This window comes from Bubalus bubalis, chromosome 9 (assembly GCF_019923935.1).
Source record: "Bubalus bubalis isolate 160015118507 breed Murrah chromosome 9, NDDB_SH_1, whole genome shotgun sequence".
In the NCBI taxonomy this organism is placed as follows: domain Eukaryota; kingdom Metazoa; phylum Chordata; class Mammalia; order Artiodactyla; family Bovidae; genus Bubalus; species Bubalus bubalis.
This window is the reverse complement of record NC_059165.1, coordinates 98,507,919-98,530,871: the sequence shown is the minus strand read 5'-3', so window position 1 is coordinate 98,530,871 and position 22,953 is coordinate 98,507,919. Positions and strand designations below refer to the sequence as shown.

The following is a 22,953-nucleotide window of genomic DNA, read 5'->3' as shown; positions in this document are numbered from 1 at the left end:
CAGACTCTGGACACATACTAATTTTATATCTGTCTGTGTTAATTTGGAGAACTATACGCAAAGAGTGCAAATGACTCACAAAACCTACTTAGGATTTACCAGACATATCAGGATCCATTGTACTACTGTATATCTGCAGCCTAGTGAAAAAAGACGCAAGAAATTTTAAAAGGCCACAGATAGAGACCTGATGAGCCAGTTTAATTCCTGGGATTTTATAAGTCAGCCTGGGTCTGAACTGAAAAGAAGCTAACTACATATCTCTGAGCTCTCCCATCTTGTTCCACAGAAGGGGTACAAGAAAGCAGTGGCCCGACTCCCCGACAGAAATGGAAAGAGAACCACCGTAGGCAGCAAAAGGAAGGGGCTGGCTGCTTATCTGAGAGGTGGGTGGGGCCTCCCCTTGCTGAGGGGGCAGGCAGGAAGGGGCTCTGCAGCCAGTGTAAAGTCATCCAAGCCTCTGGAACCGCCAAGCATGGAAACCAGAAAATGCACATTGCGAGGAGGCTCGAAGAATTTGGACAAAGCGGGTTTTTGGCTGACTTGGGCCTGTTTTCCTCTGCTCAGGAATGGCGGGCCCGGACAGGGTTTTCTGGCACCCTCAGCTGGCTGAGTGGACTTGCCCCACACCCCGGGCTGAGTCTAGGACCAGGCCTGCCTCAGAATCAGGCTGTGCTCTCCTCTCCTATGAACCGACCCCCACTCCTTCCCTTCCTTTTCTCCTCAGGACTACAAACCCTGAGCGGTGGCCTGGGATCAGGCCAACAGGCAGCGTAGTTCTGGCTCCGAACACCACCCTGCTCCAGGCACATCTCCCCTCTCCCTCCTGGCCCTGAATAAAATCGGGTGGGAAGGGAGGTGTTGGGGAAGACAGTCTATTCTCTCTGGTGCAACTGGAAATTGTTTACTTTCATTGTTTACAGAGTCAAAGAAGCAAAACCCTTGTCTTTAATTCACTACCTAGACTGAAACTTTCTTGTATCACCAAATAGATGCAAAAGCCGGGTGGGCCGGAGCCCAGTCATCCATCCAGGGGTCTACTTGAGGATGGGAGCCTCCGAAGATAAGAACGCCCAGGACAGATGACAGCCGAGGGCTTCACAGGGCGAGGGCAATGCGAAGCCTGAGCCTCACCCACCCACCACATTGGTCTGCAAAGTGTCACTCCTGGTGACCAAGGGCCTGGGGAAGAAGGAAGAACCCCACAAGCCAACTTTACAACTTTCACTAAAGGAGAACTGAAAAACTGACAAGAGGCACGGGAAGGGGAGACAAGCACGTGAAGATGAGGTCTGTGCCCAGCACATTGTGAAAATATCTGGAGGGCGAGAGAGGAGGCCAGAACAAACAGCAAAATATTGAAAACCCAAAGCCCAGCCGCCAACTACCAACCCCAGAAAAAGCCTGGGGATCCTCCAGGGAGGACAGTCCTTTCCCTTCCCCCACCGCTCGCCCATGCGCTTTGGAGGCAACTCCTGCGGCCTTCACAGGTCCTCTTGGTGGGCTCCTGCCCTGACACCTCCTTGTTTGCCGGGTCTATTGCCTCTGCCACAGGAGAAAAGGGCCAGGGCAAGAGGGGAGTTTCTCTGAGCTCCGGGTGCCCTCTGCCTGGTCTGCACTCCCCTCGGCCCAGAGAGAACCTCTTTCTTGCAGTTGCTGTGGCAACAGGCAGTGCCCAGAGTCTGGGGCAGAGAGCCGGTGGCCAGGATGGGAACAGCCCGAGGTTTTCACTGCTCCGAGGGCTCGGGGAGCTGGGCGGGCCCTGTTCAGGGAAGCGGCTTCCCCCAAATGTACAATTTTAGGAGTTGGAAGTAAGACATTTTTCAATCCCTCAAAATTCATTGTCCCCTGCCGCCCAACTATTTTATTATCAGGATCACTGCCAAGGAAATCAGAGACTCCTCATTCCCCTGGTGTGGAGCCCCTTCGGAGGCTGGCACCAGGGTGCTCAGAGCTTAGGACTGTGCCCACCCCTCGGCCACAATCCATCCCTCACTGGCTCCCTTTCTTTCTTACCCTCTCTCCCCCTCTTGTGTCCTCCAGCTCCAACACAAACTGTTTGCATGGGAAGTCTCCCTCTATGACCCGATTCAGCACACACAAGAGAAAACTGTGGGCGACAGACCCGACGTCCTAACGAACTTGAGTTAATTAATGCTAAGGAAGAAAAGAGGCGCCCTCGCTCTGTTGAATCACGGTTCACTAGCCCTTTCAGTTTGCTGTGGGTGGAGGAAAAAAAAAAAGAGGCTTTTTGGTTCAAATATTTTTGGGGGGCGAAGGGAAAACAAAAACACCGCAGAAGGGCCGAGGAGGGCGAAGCTGTCAGTACCTGCCCAAGGGAGCCGAGGCAAGGGTAGCCAAGCGCTCTCCCCCAAGCTCTGGGCCTGAACGGTGCTGGGAAGGCGAGAAAGGGTTGGATAGGGGAGGGGATTATCCACTGATTGCCGGCTTGTTCAAATAAATCGCTCAAGAAAAATTACACTGTCAGACTGCAAGACACAGACATATACATATATATTTTTTAAAGCCCAAACCCAGCAACTCGATTTCATCAGAGCCGTGAAAATGTTTTAACAGTGTAGAAAACTGAAGTACGGATGACATAAGAACAAAAACTTTAAGTGTGCAGAAAAAAAAAAAAAGACGAGGTGGTAATGGGGAGGGGAGAACAGCTGCAATTTTGCTTTCCAGATGTTGACAGCAAAATGTAATTGGCATGGAACATCTTCCTTACCACTTTTTATCCTTTGGTCCTGAGATGTTAAAATCCCACAGCTAAACCTAAGTCTTCAGAGTTTCCAGGCATGGTGCACACGTGGATGGGTCAGGAAGTCTCCGTGGGCCACATGCCTGCGAGTTTTTTTTTATCAGCCCACTAACTTTACAAGCCCTCCCACCATTCCTCAGTGGGGAGACCAGAGCAAAACAGGGTGGAGAGCATTGTTATTTAAATAATAGTTATTATTATTTTGTAACCCTCGGCCTTTACTTTTGAGGCTGTGCCTTCCTTTAAAAAAATACAACAAACTTTTAAACTTAAGTGTGACACATAGAAAGAAAGCACATAGTTCTAAGGCTTCCACTCAATATGTTTTCACAAAGTGAACACACCTGTATACCCCCACCCAGATTAAGAAATAGAACATTTTCAGCACCGCTCAAGGGGCCTTCAGTTTTTCAACTCCAGTGTTCTCATAATTCATATGTCTTAGAAATAGATCCTGCCCACACCGGTAGCCTCAAATTTGAGCACCTAAGTATACACGTGCATTACAGAGATGAGTACACTACTCATGTGACCATAAAAATTCATAGTGTAAAGAAGCCTCTTGAATCCTCACTGCTGCAGAGGGGTATCTACACCTCTGTCTGTCTCCTTCTGTGCCTGCCCTACTCTGATCCCTTCAACAGGGCAACCAACTGCGCAGTGGTGTTAGCAGACTAGCAGGGCAAATGTGGGAGACATACAGGGCCCACCAAGCTCAATTCAACAGAATAGCCACAGTGTCTGAGGGGGAGTAAGCAGGCAGGAACTGGGGGGCCCTGGTATGCGTGGGTTGTAAAAGAAATGTGGCTCTGCAGAGTCAGGGGTTCCTGAAGAGTGAATGAGCATCTATCAGGACAGACTCTCCTCATCCCTGTCCAGAAGAGCCTCCCAGGGAGAGGAAGGGGGTGGTGTCGGCAGAAGGGGGCCTACAGTGTGAGGGGGTCCTGAGGTGGGGCTGGGAGGCCCAACTCTGCTGCAGCTGCCTCCACCTTCCCTGAATCCAGCCCCAGCTGGCTCCCCCGTCACTTTCACTCGCACTAAATTTACTTTATAATTTTAAAATTAAATTTTAAAAAAAGCAGGAAAGAGAAAGCACTGAAGGCAAAATACCTCCCACAATATCTCTCGGAGGGGGAAAAAAGTTTCTGCTTATGTAAAAAAAAAAAGAATGCAAGGGATTGCTGAAAAGTCTAAGCACCGAATAACAAGGAAAATAAAAGACGAACACATTTAATTGAAAACACCTGAGGTAAATAAATAAATAACTCCCTCTGCAACTCAAAGCCACTGTACAAGCCCTTACCCCCAATTTCTTGCCCAGTTTCACCTTTCCTTTCTCATGGCAGCTGTGTCTTCCCGGAGCACGGCAGAAGCTTCTCTTCCTTTCAAGCCCGTCCACCCCCTACACCTGGGGGAATGACCAAGGCAGCAGCTTCCTCTCTGAGGAGCCTGGAGCAAACCTCTGCAATCCTTATGAAGAGCTTCTTCTTTCTATTCTCATATCTCCCCAGGCTGTTCCCACCACTGCCCTGGACCCTGCACTCCTGCCCCAAATCTAGGCCCTGTGGTTAGCAGCACCATGGTGGGGCTGCACGCCAGGCTCAGCCCAAGTAGGCAGCTCTCCCCTCTACTAAGGGCACAGGGCTGCCAAGGCAAGCTCTCGAGGACTGAATTTTCTCTTCCTATTGCATATGAGGTTGGAAAGAAAGAACTGTTCTACTTCATTTAAAATATGACAAGGGATCTGAGCTCTATGAGCCTACAATCTTTAGAAATATTTGATTACTTGTGTTTTTTGGGGGGGGACGGGGGAGAGTTGCAGGGCAAGATTCTGCATCTGAGACTCTACACCCGACAGCCACCCGGGTTTGACTCTCCCACCAGCCAGCGGCCAGGGAAACACGCCCTCGGCTGGCACGGGGGTACCAGAGCCCGGCTCCTTTCTTCCCTTCTTTTTTAAATCGCTCTAGCGAAAACCAGGCAGTGGGTCAGGGCCCAGAGGCGGGGGAGGGACGAGGAGAGGGTTGTCTCTGAAGAGCGGGGGAAAAAGGAAAGGGAGGCTCCAACTCCGGGAGAAGAACGGCGGCAGAGGCAAGTTTCCCGGCTTGTGCCAGTTTGGGGATTTGCGAATCAGACCAGAGCGGAGGGAAGGCAGTTGAGAAAAAAAAAAAAAAAAAGCCTGCATTAAAACTAACCAGCTTTGCCTAAAAGTGCGCCTTCCACCCTTTAAATAAGACAATGCTGAGGGGAGAGGAGAGACGAGTTATTTCTCACTCTTTAATTATTCCAATGCTTAGCATTATTAAAAAAAAAAAACCACACACATTAGCCAATGATATATTCTAACCCTCAACAAAGCTGGTATTTTTCTCTGATTACAGACTTTGCCGTGGCAAACCCGGGCTCCGACGACAGAGGCAGTGCAGAAGCGCGCTCCTAAATGAGAGACAATTTTATTAAAATCATAATCATTCCTCGCATTTCTCTAGCGCCTTTTCAGCGGCAGACATCCCAGGTGCCCCACGCCGGTTCTACCAGGGAACCGGCGACCGAAAAGCTCAGTCGCCTGGCGAGGCTTGAGCTCCACCGACTGCCGGCATATATATCCCCCCCCCCACCCCGCCTTTTTTTTTTTTTTTAATGCGTTTCCATTATCCAGCCTCTGTCTCACGTTAAGAAAAAAAAAAGTACAAAAACTCCTTTACAATTTTGAAAATAATTTTTTTAGAGAAGAGGGGAAATATGACCCGAAGAATAAAAAGAGAGGAAAGGAGAGCTAAGTGTGGTCTGGAAGCTTGGGGGGAGTGGATGCGGCGGGGATGGGGCACCTCTGGGTCAAGAGTACGGAGCACAGTGTCAACCGCTGCCCCGGGTCACCTCCCCAGTCGCAGCTGGAGAGGGCTGAGTCATCTGCACGTGGAAAAAGAAAAGGACCTAACACCATCAAAGCGCCCTGAAGTAATTCGGGTGACGAGAAGTCGGGTTTATGACTGGCTTCCGAGAGGCGGATCGGAGCGCTTTCTCTGAATGCCGGGGGCTGCTAGAGCTTGGCGGGGTGGGGGTGGGGTGGAGGAGGCGGGGGGAGGCTTTCACTAGGGAGATGCCAACCAGACATTAGCCTCCCCCTCTAACAGGTTAAGTCGGGGCCCACTCGGCGCACATGTTCTTTTTCCACTTTTCCTCTTCTCCCCTCCTGGCCTGCCCAGAAGTGCTGCAAAATGGCTGGTAGCAATGGGTAGAGAGGCCTTAGCGCCCCAAATTCAAGAAGTCAGGGCCCAGGGAAGGCGGTGTCGATCAGAGTAGATCTGGAGGGGAAATTTTGTGTAAAGGTTCTCAGAAGCTGCGCAACTCCCGCGGCCTGAGGGCGGAAAAGAGGGAAAGGGAAAGCGCATTTTCTGCCACTTAGTCACATTTCTTCCCTGTGTTCGCCGGAGGCCAAACGCCCCCAAACCCAGCCAACCCTTGAAACAAACAAAAATGCTCCCCTGCTAAATTTCCCCCGCCCTTATTCACACACAAAAAGAGGCGACTTGAGGAGAGATGGGGAGGCTCGTCCCGAAGCTTAGGGTCTGGCGGCTGAGGCGAGCACGAGGGATTCTCTCCATACTGACGCCCCAAAGTTGCCCTCGGATTCTGGGGCACTTAAGCTCTAAACGTTCTTCGAGCGGCCAAAGAGCAGGAATCATGAATTTCGCATTCTTTGCAAAGCCCTATCTCGCATTATCGCCCGTTGGATGTAGAGAGGCCACCGGAGGAAGGGCAGAGGCCACTGAGGCCCCGAGCCCCACCCCGCGCGTCCGGGGAAGGGACCCAACCAGTCTCGAGGCCAAAACGCCGCCATCTGAGCCCCTCTGGCGCAGGCCTCCGGTGCTGCAAATGGCTAAAGTCCCAGCATGAGAACCAGGCCGGCCCTCGACGCCCGCGCCGGGTCCCTTTCTGCTGGGCCGCGGGGAAGGTTGGGCCGCGCCCCGGGCGAGAGGGTGTCGCGCCTGCGCAGTGCAGGGTCCGAAGGATGCCACAGCCCCCCTCAGAGTGTAGTCGGCGTCATTCTGGGACTTCGGCTGCGAGGCAAACGCCCAAAGCCTCGCCTATTGCCACTTTCCCTTCACACCCGTTCCCGGGCTCCCCTCGCCTGCCCGCGGGGGCAGCGGCCCTTTCACTCCTCACTCAGCGCTAGTTCCGAGCGGTTCCGCCACGGGAGCGACCCAACTTTGTGCCACAGGCGCTTTCCGAATCCGGGGCTTTAGGACCCCTCTTCCCGCCTTTTCGCCCGGCGCACGCGCACACCCGACTTTGCTCAGGGCCCTCCAAGTGTCCCGGCCGTCCGCACCATCGAGGGCTGTGCGCGCCCCTCTACCCTATGGTGTGCGGCCCACGCAAGTGACGACAGTCAGGACCCAAGTTCCGTGCATGGAAAACACCCAGCCCTCCCCTTGCCTGAGCTCAAGGCAGGCCTCCCCACCACCCACACCCATCTATGTTCCCCCTATCCAAGCGTAAGCCATTTGAAACGGGTCGGGGACCTGTCACACGCGAAAAGAATACCCGGGAGGCGACAATGAAAGAAGCTGTTGGCGGCAGGAACCTGGCTAGGGGCATACCCTGGGGCTAGCACACAGGCACCGGCGGCGCGTCTCCGCCGGAGTTTCCACAGATATACAAGCGGACTAGGGGGCTTCAGGGCGACGTGAGGGACCTCCTGGATCCTCTCTTCCGGGCGCTTGGGAGAAGGCACGGAAGGCGATCTTTCTTCCGCCGGGCCCGGAGCATCCGGAGCGCTTTGGTTGAGCAGTGGGGCTGTCTAAGGAGTCCTGGGACACCCTCCCCCACCTCCGTTCAGCCCTGCGCTTCTATTTTAAGACGTCTCCCATCCCTCCAAAACCCACCCACACTCGCTCCTGAGGTCCAAAGTGCGCACAAGGAACCCGCCTCCAAGCCCCCGGGCGCACCTGAGGGAAAGTCCAGGAGGGCTGGTAGCGCGCGGCCTGAGCTGCCAAGCTGGACTCAGGGGGGGCACATGGAAGTTTCGCCCGAGATGCCGGGCGCGGGGGGCGGGGGGGCGTTAAATGGCCTCTTTGTGGAGAGGAATTGCGGGCCGTCACTCAGGATTAATTTAAGCAGCAACAGCAAACACACCAAAAAGCAATGTCTCGCCGCCAGCACCCACCCCCGCAATTGTGTTTCGGGTAGGGCTGAGGGATTCAGTGATGTAGCTCGGCCTTTCGCGGGAAGGGGGGTCCCTAGCCTTTAAGAACGACGGGCGTCCACACTTGAGGGGGCAACTCCCACCTCGCCCCACGGCCCCTGCAAGGAGAAATGTGTGTGTGCGCGTGTGTTTTTTGCATGTTTGGGAAGAAGCCGAATAGGGATGGTAAAACCCAAGTACAAACGTGGAGCGGAATGGGGGGGAGGTTCTTACTTGTAAGAAATATATACATAAAGGTACAAATTTCCAATATAAATATAGCACATGCAGGGCGCCACTGGGCACCCGTTCTGGGGCGTCTCACCTGAGCCCCTGGGACATTTGGGGAGGCGGGTGTTCCAAGAGAAATGGAAGCGATGGGAACTAGGCCTCCGGGTCCCAGTCCCCTCCCCTCCAAGCCTGAATGCGGCTTTGCCGCCAGGTGCCCTGGGCGGCCTGGCAGGTGTGCAGCTCACGTGAAATACACGCGTGTGCAGACTGGGGAGGTGCGTGCCCGCGTGGGCCTGTTGCCATGTGCGTGGGCACCGGCAGTTCCTGCAGGCTCATCTACCCACCTAAGCTCGGGCGGGACCCCCAGTGCCGGCGCAGGGCAGTACTCGCGCTCTGAACACCGTTCAGGATGTAAGCAGGAGTGCAAGTGCGTGATGTGTGTGTGTGTGTGTGTGTGTGTGTGTGTGCGCGCGCGCGCGCGCGTCTGTGTATATGTATGTGTGCCAGTCCCCCATCTGATGTTGGGCAAGGGTATATATTTATGGAAGGTGTGCTTCCAGCAGTCCCAGTGGGGTGTGGGGCCTGCGTATGCGCAGAGCAGGCAGTGCCTGGGATCCCGGTCGCCGGCGCCAGGCTAGGGAACGTTGGCCACTCGGGTCTGAGCTTCTGTGCTAGAGCTTGCTTATGTGCGTGCGCGCGCCCGAGTGTCCGCAGACCCGGGAGTGCGCCCACCCAGGCGCCCCGTCGGGGCCGCTGCGCCGGGTGTGCGCATGTGCTTGCCCTAAGAGCCGCCACGTGCGCCGGGGCCGCCGTCGCCGCCACGCTGAGCCAGGATTTGGCCCCTGAGCGGGCCAGGGGGCAGGGCCCGCCGCCGCCCGGCGGGTCTCAGCGGGATGTCGTTGGAGCGGTGTTGGTTTTGGCCGTGGCTGCTCTAATGGGGGAAGCCCCGGGGAGCGGACGGGGGTGGAACAAAGAAGAGGAAAGCAAGGGAAAGAGGGCTGCAGAGGAGGAGGAGGAAGCGCACTGGAATGCGGAGGTCCCTGGGGAGTAAGGGTGCAGGGCAGCCCAGGTCCCCTGGGCATGGCTGGGGACGAGGGACTTGCCTGAAGCCTAAGGCTGCCACTCCCACCCCTCACTGTAGATGGAGACATTAGTTTTGCAGACACCTCTCTGCCTTCCAGAACCCTGGCCCCAGCCAAAGGCTCTGCAGGCTGCAGCCACCATGGGCCACAGCAGCAAAGTGACATTTGGGCTGGAGGGCATGGTTCGCGTTTCCTCAGTGGAGGGCAGACCGTTTGAGCCCTTTTAAGCAATGAACCAGGAGGCCCCTTCCCCTGTTTTTTTGCCTGGGTTGCTTAGGACCTCAGTTTTCCCCATCTGGGGAATGGGAAGGGAACTCCCATGGGGAGGGTCAGAAGGAGGAATGTCATTTGCATAGGACTGGGTTGAAAAGCAGGGTGATCTGTTTCAGTCTTGCTTGCCCCTGGGGGCCTTGCTGAGTACTTCTGCCATCCCACTTCTAGCCTCGTGACCTTGGCACTTAACCTTCTGGCCTCTGTTTCCTCATCTGTAAAACAGGTTACTCATACCTGCCTCCCGCTGGGGAGGTTACAGGAGGTCACGTGCACCCGCCCACCCGCTGCCCAGGCATAATTGCTCTGGAGTTGCTAGCTGTTATTTTTATTGTGAAGTCTATGGCTGTGACAAGCTGTGACGCTTGGTGTGATCGCGTGAGGCTGGCTGTGTGTGTGACTGTGCCGCTGTGTGTGTGTGCGTGTGTGTGACAGGTTGTGTGTGAGACTGTGCGTGGACGACAGATTGTGCCGGTGTGCGGCAGTGCCTGTGACAGGCTGTCACTGCGCGACAGACTGCGGGTGGCGGGGTGTTGCGCGTACCGACTGTGAGTGGAGATGAAGTGGTGTGTGGGGCTGGGACCAGGGGACCCCCACAAACCTACCTCAGTGAGGGTCTGGCTGACAGACGAGATTCTCGGGGCCTGGGGGTAGGTCAGTCCAGTGTCCTGTCCACCTTGCCCTTTCTATTGTGCAGCGGGATCCCACCTGCTTACAAACCTTGGGAGGTGACCCTATGATGGAGCCTACCCCTCCCCAGGGGGATGCACTGTGTCAGCTCAGATACCCATCTCCACCCCCAGGAAGGTCATCAGGATCCTCAGGGCATGAAGGATCCTAGGCCCGGCTGGCTTTGGTGAGGGACACACACCCTGAGCCTGTTTTCCACAATTTCCCTGAGCTCCAGGCCTGGGGAGGGCTGGTGGAGACCCAGAGAAGGAGGGATTTAGGGAAAGACCAAGAAAAGCCAAGAGAGAAATGGAGGAAGAAGATGAGAAAAACAGAGACTTCCTAGGAACTGGCGAACCTAGAGTTGCTTGAGGTCTGGGCCTCCAGTCAGGGTGGACACCCATCAGGTTTTTGGAAATGCCAGCTGACACCTACAAGCATTGCTTGTGCCCCAGGCCTTGTGCTCAGACCCCACTTTTAAGGGACTCACTGCTCCCTTCACTGATTTCAACCCATTCACTCGTCTAATCAGTGTGGGATTCTGCTTCTTACACCCCTTCCTGGGGCCAAGCGCCTCCTTCTACACTTGGAGAAACTGAGGCTGAGAAAGGGGAGGGGACCCATCTGAGTACCCACTCACGGCCAGGAGACCTGAGAAATCAGGACTCCAGGCTTTGTGTCATGCACTTCCCCAGTGGGGAAAAACCTCACCAGCTGGAAAAACCCCAGGGCCTGTGGGTTGGGGGCAGTACCCTCCAAACCCCACCCTGCCCCCCTCGGTGTGTCATGTGTGCGCTGGGTGTATGTTCTGGGGAGTGCTATGATCCTCGGCTGTCACGTGTCTGGTGTCACAAGCCACGGCATGATGTGTGTGTCCCTCTGCTAGTGTAGGCCTCTGTGTGTCTGTGTGTCCGTTCAGGACCGGCCCCTGCCAGAGAGAGGGGAGAAGTGTCGAAGCACCCCCCCACCCCACCCCCCCGAAAGTGTGTCTTTGATACTTGCAGCCTCGGCAGCGAAAAACAAGTTTCCACAGGGCCGCCTTGGGCTGAGGCCAGGCCGTCCTCAAATAACATTTGAAGTTACTTAGCAAACTTTGTTTAGTGCCGAGAGAGGCGGGCACCAGGCTGGGGTGGGGGGGGTGGGGGTGCGGGCAGTAAACCGGTTCCTCCTAAGGCCCTTGTCCCTCTGTGGGCACAAGTGCCTAGCATGGGGCTTGGTTCCCCCAACCCCATCTCTGGGGAAGGGGAACAGAAATCTTCAAGCCCAGGGTGGGAGGGGGTAGGCTTATCGGAGCAGGGGTGCTCCCCAAATGAAGCCTGGCTTTTCCCATTTCTGTCCAGACCCTGGGCTTGGAGAGAAATGCCCGCCTGGTCTCCCTGGGGCCCAGAGGCTGATACCAGGCCCTAGGGTCAGTTCAGAAGTGGGAGTGTCTGCACTTCTCCGTCACCCCCTTTCTGCAGCCCAGCTCTGCCAACCTCGAGGCTGGTTGCACGAGCTGGTTTGAAGCATGTTTCCTCCTCCAGATGCACACACACAAGCACCCAGAAAGCCCCCTTTGAGCCCATATGCTCGGCCCCCCAAACCCTCTCTTCCAAGGTCTCCAGCCTCAGGCAGCAGAGGCCAGAGAGCCAGCAATGGCAGGTTTGGAAGTGAGGTTGGTGCCTATGGGAGGGGGAGGGGAAGGAGATGCCAAAAATGGTGAGCCATTACAGGCAAGCAGGCGAGAGAGGGAGGAAGCAAGCAGGGAAGATGGAAGCCAGGCGGGCATCCTCTCTGAGCTCCGGGATGCAAAGGGGCAGCGGGAAAAGCAGGCTGGGCCCTTCCATGGAGCGGGCATGGGGGACAAGCCCCAGGTGGCACACGGCGGGCAGGGGGCCCAGGAGGTGCCCAGCGTTCCCCCACCCCCACCTCAAGCTTCGAAATGGAGACTGGCAGCAGCAGCCGCTCGGCTCTGCCCGGGCATGGGGTGGGGGTGGCGGACAGGCAGGACGCCAAACCAAATGCCACCAGGCTGGGCACAAGGGTTGCCAGCCAGCAGTGCCGACCCCACCAGCTCTGGTCCAGAGCCCTCACACCTGGAGCTTTGGGGGTGGAGGGAAATGGGGGTCCAGCGGTGGGAATTGGGGGTCCAGCAGACAAAGCTGGGTCCCCTCAAGCCATGGGCAGGTCCCCAAGACCCTACAAAGATGGCGCAGCCTGGCACTGCCAGGGAGACAGGCTGGGTAAAAATAAACTGGACCCGCCCCGAGGGAGCTAAATTGAGGGGCCCAGGTGGAAGTGCCACTCCGGGCCACCAGCTGCCCCAGCCCCACCCCCAGCTCAGAGCAGCCCAGTTGAAAGCACCCAGTGCCCATCGAGTCCCGGTTTTTATAGAGAAGAGGCCCTGGCCATCTTGTCCCCGGGTCTTAGGCCGGCAGCCACAAGTATGGATAACGGATGACCTCAGACAGCAGCAACAAGAGGCTGTGCGTTCCAGGTGGATGGTGCAGGCAACCAGGCTAAGTCACATACCCCTGACCTCCGCACCGCCCCGTGGAGAGGGCAGAGGACCTGGTAGGCCACACTTGAGCCATGGCAGAGCAACCAAGTTAAAAGTCAACACTGAGCCACGAGGCCACCAGACCACCTTCGCTAAAAACCATGGCTGCCCAGCACTTCCGAGGGCCCTACCTGTTCTCGTTCCCCCATAATACCTATCGCAGTCTCAAATACTGGACACTCCCTTGTTTATCGGGTTCACAGTCTACCCTCCCACCAGGGCTGGCACCTTCACTGATTTTGCTCCTTGCCGAGACCCCGGGGCCTAGAACAGGGCTGGCACCCAGGAGGTGCTTAGCAAATATTTGTGGAAGGAATGCACAGGCCCCCGGCTGCACCCCCAGCATGCGGGCTCCGGTGAGGCGCCCGGCAAGGTGTGGGAGAGGGTGTTGGGCCCTGCCAGGAAGGTGAGGACAAGCCTGGCCAGTGGGTGTGCAGAGAGGGTGGGATCCATCCACTCTCATTCTGAGCCCTGGGACAGAAGAAGAGCTGAAGGTCAGAGCTGTAACGAGGGTTCAAGGGTCAACAGCTAGGACACGCTTTGAATGGGGGCCGAGAGAGCCACTCTGAAATTTCATGAAGGCCAGAAAATAAGCTAGATTTTTCTCCCATCAGTAAGATTTAGGATAGTGGTGATCAGAGAAGAGAGCAAGACTCTACCATCTTCTAGCCCTTGGCCCTGATACAGGACACGTCTTCTCTGAATCTGTTTTTCATCTATCGAATCAAGCACTTCCTTCACATCAAGTACTGTTTTAAAGCACTTGGGATAAACCAACTCCTCTGATCCTTTCCACAACCCTAGGAGAGGAAACTGAGGCCCAGAGAAGTTGAACGACTTGCCCAAGGTCACACAGCTACTGAGTAACAAAGCCAGGATTCACACCCAGGAAATTGGCTCAGAGGTCCCACTCTCCTAATAATGTCCAAATGTCCCAAACGCCAACAGTGCCGAAGTGGAACAACACGGTCTAACATACTGTCAGACACATACATGGGCACAGCTAACCCTCACCATATCCACCTCGTGTGGAAGGATTCACGGAGACAAGCTTGGGAGGCACATAGCTCAGGTCAAGACACAGCGCGCATTCAGCACACTTTGGCCATTGCTGCGATTCTGAGATCCAACACTCATGCACTTATTATCCTCTGAAAGATTTTCTTCCTGTAAGACTCCATCAGCCACCTTTCTTCTACTCTTTCTCCAGAGTCAGAAATGAGGAGTCAACGGCCAGAGCATTAATGAGACAGCCGCACAGAGAACCAGAGCCTCAGGGGTCAGCCTCGCCTCCATCCTGGACTGTCTCAGTGGCTGCCAGAAGCAAGACTGTGAAATGGGGGCCCAGAGGCAGGGGTGTTGTGGGCAGAGGTGGGCATGTGGCCTCGTAGGAGTATCCCCCAGGCGTCAACGAACCAGCACTGGGACTCAGAGCTCTCAGTTCCATCAGGAGAGGCTGTGGTGGTTGGATCTACCGCTTAAAGACAGCTGGGAGCAGGGCAGGCAGGTAGAAGGGAAGGTACAAGGAGGGCAGGTCTCACCTCTGAGGCTCCATTTCCAAGCAGGGCCAAGTGGCCCAGGTGTGAATGGGTGTGTGGGTGTGACCCTCATCCCCGTGTGCTGGAGCAACACGGGATTGTGTACGTGCCCCACCATTTGTGCCCAGGCTTGTGTGTCTGTGAGGTGGGGGGAGGCGTGCATTTGTTGACAATACCTGGGTCCTGGTGAGCAAGACAGTGTGAGACACTGTGCTAGCCAGACTTGTCCGGGTATATTTGTGTGTGTGCACACATGCACTCTGTGGGTGTCAGGGGCTACCCGGACTCAGGTGTGTGTGACTGTGTGTATCTAACAATATACTAGAGCCGAGTTTTTCCACTTCAGCCCAACGGTTGACACGAGGGCTGGATCATTGTTTGCGGTTGGGGTCACTTCTGTGTCCTGCGGGTGCTGGGTGCCTCCCTGGCTCCCACCCACTAGATGCCAGCAGCAAACTCCCCTCCAAGTGTGACGACCAGATGTTTTCAAGCATCGCAAGGTGTGTGTGTATCACCGTGTGTCTGAGAGAGTCACTGCGTGCGTGTGCCGTGCACTTTTCGCCACACATCTGCGGGGCTGTGTGCTGTTGGGTGGTGGCGGGGCCTGTGTCTCATGGTGTCTCATTGGTGGCCATGCGTGCCCCAGAGTTGGCACCCATGCGCGTGACCCCGTGCACGGAGCCCAAGTCGCTGTGTTTGGTGTGGCGGGGGCATCTCTAAGTGTCTGTGTGTGAAGAGAGCCCCTCTGTGTGGGAGCCCCAGTGTCTGCGTGCTCCTGTGTGCCATGCCTGTGTGACGACGTGATTCTTTGTGCCTGTGTGTGCCAGTGACCGTGTGCCACTTTGTGGGAGACGGACCCAGAATAAACCCCCAAGATGATTCAACTGAAGCCGATATTTGGATGGACCATCTCGGATGATTAGGCCCTCACCCCACCCACCCAGCTCCTGGCTGCCCCGGACAGAAAGCTGCTTCCTGGGGCCAAAAGGGTGGGGTGCTTCTCCAAGTTGCCCCTTCCTCCAGCTCTGCTCCTGCAGATTCAGGTGGGGACAGACCCCCGCCTTTGCCTGATATATGCCAGGAAGGCTGGCACGGAGCTTCCAACCGAGGGGCAGGGTTCTGGGCAGTGGTGGTGGCACTGCCCCCTGCCTGCTGCTGGCCACCACCCCCAGTCTCTGCTCAGGGTGGGGCCCGGTGGGGGGAGAGCTCCCCAGTGCAACCCCGGCTTCCGATTGGCTATGGAGCGCCGCAGTGCCCGCCACCCGCCTCCCCCTCCCCGGCTGGCGCAGCCACATCGGTAGTGATGGCAAACGCAGCTCGGAGTTCTGGGCACAGCTGCGCCTCGCAGAGGCCTGCCAGCCCCACCAGAAGCCAGACACCCCAGCTCCGTGCCCCCGACCCCTCCCCACCCGCCCGCCCACCCAACCCGGCAGCAAAGTCACCCCAGCCACTGCTCGCTCAGGCTGCCAGGCCCAGTCCACCCAGCCCCCTCGCCCGCTGGGCCTGTGCCCCCTTTGGCCCAGCCCGCTTGGGGGCCCAGGCCCCTGCACGAGGCCACTCCCGCCCTCAGAGGGGCTCCTCCGGAGTGGGGGGGAGGCGGCAAGGAAGGGGGGCGGGGAAGGGGGGAGCTAGCCCTTCTTTTAGTGAACGCGCCCAGAGCTGGAGCCAAAAATCGAGGAGGAGAGATATTCAGACAGAGCCAAGATGCGTTTGGCAGGAGGAGAGAGAGGGAGAGAGGGAGCGGGAGGAGGGGATGAGAGAGGGAGGAAAGAGAGGGGGCAGGGGAAATCAGGGAGGGGGCTTCAGTTTCCAAACCATGCTCTCAGAGCCTCCGAGGGTCAGCAGGGCGGTGCAGGGGCGGGGGACCCGGGGCCGACTTGGCCCTGGGGGCAGTGGGCTCAGGCCCATGGAGACAGCCGGACACCCCAGCTGGCCAGGCCAAGACGGACACGGGCAGAAGCCAAGATCAATGTGCGCCGGGCAGACAGAGCGAGGCCTGTGGGCGGCCCAAACATACACCCGCACCTCACCACACAACGGGCTTCTGTCCATGCCGGGCCAGGGGCAAGGGTGGGGCCCACAGCAGGGCCACCACGGCCGCCAGACCTCAGGGGAAGCCTCGGAGAGGCCGGCCCACTCCCAGCCGCTAGTTTGGTCGCCATAGTGGGCCCTTCGCAAGGTGCCGAGAGGCCAGGGGAGGCCACGGAGAGGGGTCCCAGTGGAGAAACACCAATCGATGGTCACCGGGACAAGCCCAGGACACACAGCGCCATGGGGGTGATACCTGTCAGCCCACACAGGGAAATGGGTACGCCAACACAGGTGGACACAGACAGGCCGTCCCACACAGTAAGACACACTGATACACACTTGTTGTGACGGCCAGACACGGGAGGCTTCGATCGATGATTTGTTTAGTGACGTACCGTAGCGGCACTGTGACACAAAGACCACATCGGGCATCCTGACACCCATGGTGACACACCCCTACCTCTGTGTCACCTCGATACACAGAGATGGAGCTGGGGATGACCCTCAGAGACAGCAGGCAGCATCTACTGGCACACCCTCGGAGACACAGGGACCCTCGAAAAGGGAGCCACGCAGACACGCACAGCCACCTTCCGGGAAACGGTCCTCTGCGGCTCGCCATGCCGACGAACACACACGTGAATCCGGAAGACTCCGGGGAGCTGCTCAGGGGTGTCCCCCTACCTGGTCCCTTCACCTCTACATCCAGGGGTTTGGGGTTAGGAAAGCGCAGACTGCATTCTCTCCCCTCCCCCCGCCACTAGAAGGGACAGGACCCCCTCCTCAGCGCTGTGCTGGAGGGAAGCACGGGAGTCCAGGCCTCCTCAGCTTCTCAGTCCAGCTGGAGGAAATTGTGAGACACCCTCCCCCCCCCCCCCCTGTGCCTGCACTTCAGGAGCAGAAAACAGGAACCAAGGGGACCAGAAAGGCCAGGCTCCCAGGGGGCTGGAAATGGAAGCCAGTGGTCCGACACTGACCACCAGGGAGCCTTTGCTGCCAGCCACAGCTGCATGCCCGCCCCCTGCCCATACCCACAATGCCCACTGGACCCTGTCAAGTGCCTTCGTAGGGTCCTGCACAGGCATCCCATCCCCACGATGGGCCCAGGTGACGATATGCCCTGATGCAGACACAGAAATGACTCTGGAGCCACGAGGATGTCAACACCAGGACCCACCCAGATTCCTAGGTTTTTTTGACCCACTCACATCTGAAGACTCATGTGTACACACCCTTGCACACTCTGGCCCAAGGCCTCAGAGCCTGGCCTCAAAGCCAGCTTGGTCGAAGTCAGGGAAAGGACCAGGGGCAACTGAAGCCCCCCACGAATGCCATCTGGTTCCCACAGGGCCGCCCAGGTCTTGGCTCTCTCTCTGCCCCCTCCCTTACCCCCACCATCACCTCTCCCTGTCTTGAACCCCTGCCATCCATCCCTCCCGCACCCCTCCTGCCCTGCCCACTCACCCTCCGTGTCCAGTAGCCCATCTGAGGAAAAACAGCTGGGCCATGAGCTGGCCTCTTTCCTTCCCAACTCTTCTCTCGATTCCTCCTTCCTCCAGGCAGTCCACTTGGATTTCTATGATTGGGAGGTGCTTGACCCTGCCCTCCATCCCTCTGGAGTGGCCTGCCCTCAGCTAGGAGGGCCTGTGGCTGGCCTAACAGTGATAACCAAAACGACACATCATTCCTTTCCTTGAGCACACAGTACATGCCAGACACAGCCCTGAGCCTAATCTCAGCGTGAGAAGTCAATATCATCATTGCCCATTGAAATATTTTTAATTATTTTTTTACTGCCCATTTCACAGACCAAGAAAATCCTGTGCTTCCAGTCGCGGGATTACAAGATGCAGAGCCGGAGCTCAAACCCTGAGCTATCTCTGGCAAAGTCTCACAGTCAACCTCTGCGCCCACAGCTCCACCTGGGAGCCCTTGAGTTCACATAAGACCTTCTGGACTGGGCCAGGGACCCCTGGCTCCAGTCCCCCCTGTGTTAACCCAGCAGAGCCCTCAGCTCTGAACTCCATCTATCTGAGCTCAACCTAGCCCCAAGCATGGTATACTCTGTCCCAGCTGGTCGCCACACTTGCCTCCCGCCCCCACCCCCGCCCCCAGCAATGGGCGCTGAGCAGGCAGGGACAGAGCCAGGGAGAAAATTTGCCATAACAAGGGGGTCTCGTGTTGGCATCAGGATGGGGAGGAGAAGCTTCACAGGGACAGAGAGGTAGCCACAGAGACCCAGGGAGAGAGCAGGGGGACATCAGGAGGGCCCCAGCCCATCACCCTCTTTTGAGGGAGTATGTATGTGGTTGTGTGGAAATAAGGGTACATGAACATTTCACTGCTCCTGTGGCCACGTGGCACACAATATTGGTGAACATGTGTGTCTGTGTACCCACCCGGGTAAGCCAACAGCCTCATGTCTGTGTCAAGGTGTGTGTCTTGTATCAGGTCTGTGTGAGCAAGTGCGGGGGTGAACACACACTTGAGTCAGCCTGTATCCAAAGGTGTCTGGCCAGTATCGCTGTGTCTCCGTGAGTTTATGTAGAGACACGTGTCCTATATCAACGGGTCCGTGTGTGTTGGTATGTGTGTGTGTGCGCGCTGGTGGGGAGAGAACACAGGTCCACCTTTTTCTGTGTCCATAAGTTCGTCTGTCCATGGCCATGTGTCTGGACGTCAGCACAAATGCGTCGTTCGTGTCCTCATCTTGGCGGCAGCGGCGGTGTATCTGTGTGTGCACATCCGGTGTGCAGCTCTGTTTGTTAGGAGTGGAGGGGCCTACCATCTACCCCATTCCCCTCAGCAAAGGACTCAGGCCTGTGGCTGCAGTGGGCTCAAACAGCCCCAGAAAGCACCCCACCCAGCCACCCTGGATTTCGACGCTTTTTCCACCAGGAGATTTTCCCCCCCGCACCATCACGCCCGCCCTTCCCCCTCGCCCACAGTGCCTTTCCCCGCCAGGGCCCCGCTGCTCCAAGCTCGTTCCTGCTCAATCATTTATTGACTTTAAAATCGAAGCCAATTCTGGTTTGAAAAAAAAAAAAAAGACACACACACACACAACGAGGCCAGGGAGAGACAGAGTCTGAGACTCGAGGGGGAGGATAGAGCAGACATGGGGCCAGAATCAGAGAGGGACAGGGAAAGACAGGGACAGTCACAGATATAGGACAGCGAGAGAGACGGAAAAGGGGCAGAGAAAGACAGAGATACAGGAAAAGACGAGACTGGCAGAGCAAACTAGGGAAGCAGAACGATTTATAAAAACAGAGACTAGCTCCCAGAAATGTGACTGGCAGGAGGGGCAGGCTGGACTCCGCTGACCAGTCAACAGCAGCTGCCTGCCCAGAGCTGAGGAGCGCAATCCAGCGAGCCCATGCCCCTTTCTCTCCCCAGATGCCCTGCCACACTCAGGCCTGCTACACAGAGCTGACCCCTTGCTCCCTTCTGGGGTGTCAGAGGGTCAAGGCCTGGCCATCGCCCTGAGTCTGGGGGCTACCCCAGCCCTTCCTCATCTTGTCACCAGTGGACCAGCTGGTATTTTCTTTCCCAGAGTGCTGTGATGATGTCTGAGGAGCCAAATTCTCACCCAGGCCAAGGAGGAGGGTAGGCCTGGGAGCTAAGCAGGGGGCTGGTGGGCCAAGGGCCGCTCAAGCATGAGGTCTTGATTCCACTAGGCCCCAAATACCAGCCATACTAGCCAGCCATAGCTCACACCCAGCTAGATGTATAGGGGTCGTTGTGTGGGGGGCCTAAGATGGGGTGGCCGGCCAGTCAGAGGGGCCACCCGGACTGATGGTGGGTGTGGGGGCCCCCCACACTGCCATCAAGACCAGAGTGCTTGCTCACACCTGCATACATACTGTGACACACGTGTGCATATGCACCTCACTAACATGTACTCACACCTGCTTCTGTACAGGAAAACCCTCGCTCCTGGCCACACACATGTCCATACCACGCAGGGCTGCCCATGCCTGACCCACAAGGCCACATGCAGACCCTGAGACTGACACTCACACACCACACACACACACGCATCTGTGGATACAAGCAGTCTGTTTGTTGGGAATGGGGCTGGCACAAACCCCTGACATACCCTCTAGCCCCTTGCCACAAACCACACCCGCATTGCAGCCATATTCACATGGACTCATATTCCCCAGCCTGGGCACACTTGGCACACAGCTGGCAAGGCTCAGATCGGCAGAGGGGACAATTAGGACCCCAGACTTGGCCTAGAGATGCCCCCTCCCCACAAACGTAGGCTCTGCTGGCAGGCAGAGCTAGGCGGCCCCCAGGTGTCCCTCTGCAGAGTCTGGGTTGCCAGCCATAGCATGGCCCAGGAGACAGTGCTACCAGGGCCGCTGTGGGGCTCTGGATATCTTCTGTGCCCTCTCACAGCCTGAAGCCACCTCCAGGGAAGGTGGGGTGGCAGGGCAGACATCCCCCTCGGCCTCCTTCGCCCTGCGCCGAGCGCGGTGCTGGGAACTTCGCTGGAGGCGGGACGCGCTCTCGCAGCGCGCCAAGGTCGGCACAGCGCCGGCGGCTGACTCGACGGCGTGGCCGCAGCACGATCGGCAGTTGTCCGCGACTCCTTCCCGCCCCTCCCGCCTCCAGGCAGCGGGACGGGATTCCCCAGACCCGCCTGGTCCGCGGCGCGGCAGCCAGCCGGGGTCGCTGGGGCCGGAAAGTTTGCGCTAAGGAAAGTTTTTTTTTTTTTTCGGGGTGGGGGGGCGCGACTGCGGCGTCCAGGGTCGGCGAAGAGGCGCGGCCTGGGCTGGCAGCCGGCCCGTCCCTCCCTCCCCTCCCCTGCCCCACAGAAATTTGGGAGCCCCGCCATTTTCTTAGCCCCGCTCCCATGTGAGGCCTGAACAAAGACTTTGGGGAGACGCCCGGGCCGCTCGGCCCGCCCCGGGCACCCCGGCAGCATGCAGGGGCCATCGCCACGCACGCCGGCCGCTGCCACCCTCCGGAACCGCTGCGCCTGCCCTAGGGAACGCCGCCAACCCCAGTCCCCGCAAGGCGCCCTGCGGACCACCCCTTGCTACTCTGTCACCCCGCAAACACTGCCAGCGGCCACGCTGTCCGGGTGCACGCCACAGTCGCCCACAGGTCGGCGGGAGTCCCGCTGCCCACTGCACCCCAGTCGAGCGCGCGCGCGCGCACACACACATACACACACACACACTCACACACACGCACTCCGGCTCCGCGCTCCAGGGGCAGCGCCACGCACGCAGCCAGCCACCCCCGGAACCCCAATAGGAGTCTGCCCCTGGGCCAGGGTCGCACGCGCACCGGGGCGTCCAGACGCGTGCCCGGACTCCCCATCGCCCGGCTTGCACCCCTCGGCCACCCGCGGGCTCACTCCCCCCAGCCGCCGAGCTCCCCCTCCGCCCTCCCGCCCGCGCCGCCGGCCGGCCTCCTGCGCCCGCTCCCCTCCCGGGTCGCGCGGGGGCGGCGGCCGGTACCTGGGTGAGGCAGTACGGGGAGTACATAGCTGGACGCCCGGGCGGGAGCGCGGCGGCCGGCCGCGGCGAGGGGAGGCCCGGCAGGCGGCGGCCGCGCTCGGGCTCCGGCTCCGGCTCGGCTCCTCCGGCCTCCGCCGCGCTGCGCCCGCCCGGCCCGCGGCCCCGCGCTCGGCCCGGCGCCGCTCCGCGCTCGCCGCTCGCAGGCTCGGCCCCGCCGGCTCCGGGGCCGCCGCCGCCGCCGCGCTCGCCGCTGCCTCTCGCGTCCGCCGCCGCCGCCGCCGCCGCGCGTCTACTCCATGCCGCCGCCGCTCGGCCGGTCACCCTCGCCCGCCGCCGCCGCCGCCGCCGCCGCCGCCGCCGCGCTGTGAAAGTGAAAGTTTAGACAAAGTTTGGAAGCGGCGCACTCCGGGGAGAGGGAGCGGGCGGGCGGCGCGGGCGGGAGGAGGGGCGCGGGGAGGGGCGGGCAGGGCGGGGGAGCGACGGCCGGCGCGCACACACATACACACACACATGCACGCACACATGCACACACACACACGCAGACACGCGCGCGCGGGGGCGCACACCGACGCGGCCACCCCGACACGTGCTGGCCGGCGTTCCAAAGCAGACACACGCTGACACGCAGTGAGGCTCGGACCTCTCCGTACATGTCACGTACAGAAATCATTGCCACACGTTCCACATTCCGACAAAGCACACGCAGACACCTACACACGCAGCATGGACACACAATCCACACACATGCACTGACACACAGGCACACACATATGCAAGACTAGGAAAGCAACCCACGATGCATGCACTGACATGCACACCGGGCCCACCATCACACGATGATGTCCACACACATGCATTTCAACAACAAATCATGTTTAGACTCCCCAGTACAGGTGGACACACTCCAATACGACCTCAATGGACACACACTGATACCACCAAGACACACATCAGTGCAGGTTGATGCATACAGGTTCATCCTGGTACACTGACACTGGCATGATCATACAACCACAACCTCACACACTCCAGACACACAACTGCTATACACAGACACCCAGAATGCACCTGCAACACACACACACGAAGTTGCACCAGAAAACCATCTTGGCAGTTATGAAGGTATACTAACACATTGTCACACAAAGACACACCATCAGACAC

At 58.1% G+C, this 22,953-nt stretch overlaps 1 protein-coding gene across 1 annotated transcript in view; it reads right to left on the bottom strand.

Annotated features, from left to right (window-relative positions):
- The window catches only part of NFIX (nuclear factor I X), a 98,278-nt gene extending 76,338 nt beyond the window's left edge, over window positions 1-21,940 (bottom strand). The window contains exon 1 of the mRNA XM_025293637.3: window positions 21,790-21,940. Within this exon, the coding sequence (XP_025149422.2) occupies window positions 21,790-21,816 (27 nt within the window). The 5' untranslated portion in view covers window positions 21,817-21,940. The remainder of the gene's footprint in view (window positions 1-21,789) is intronic.
- Between the last annotated feature and the right edge of the window lie 1,013 nt (window positions 21,941-22,953).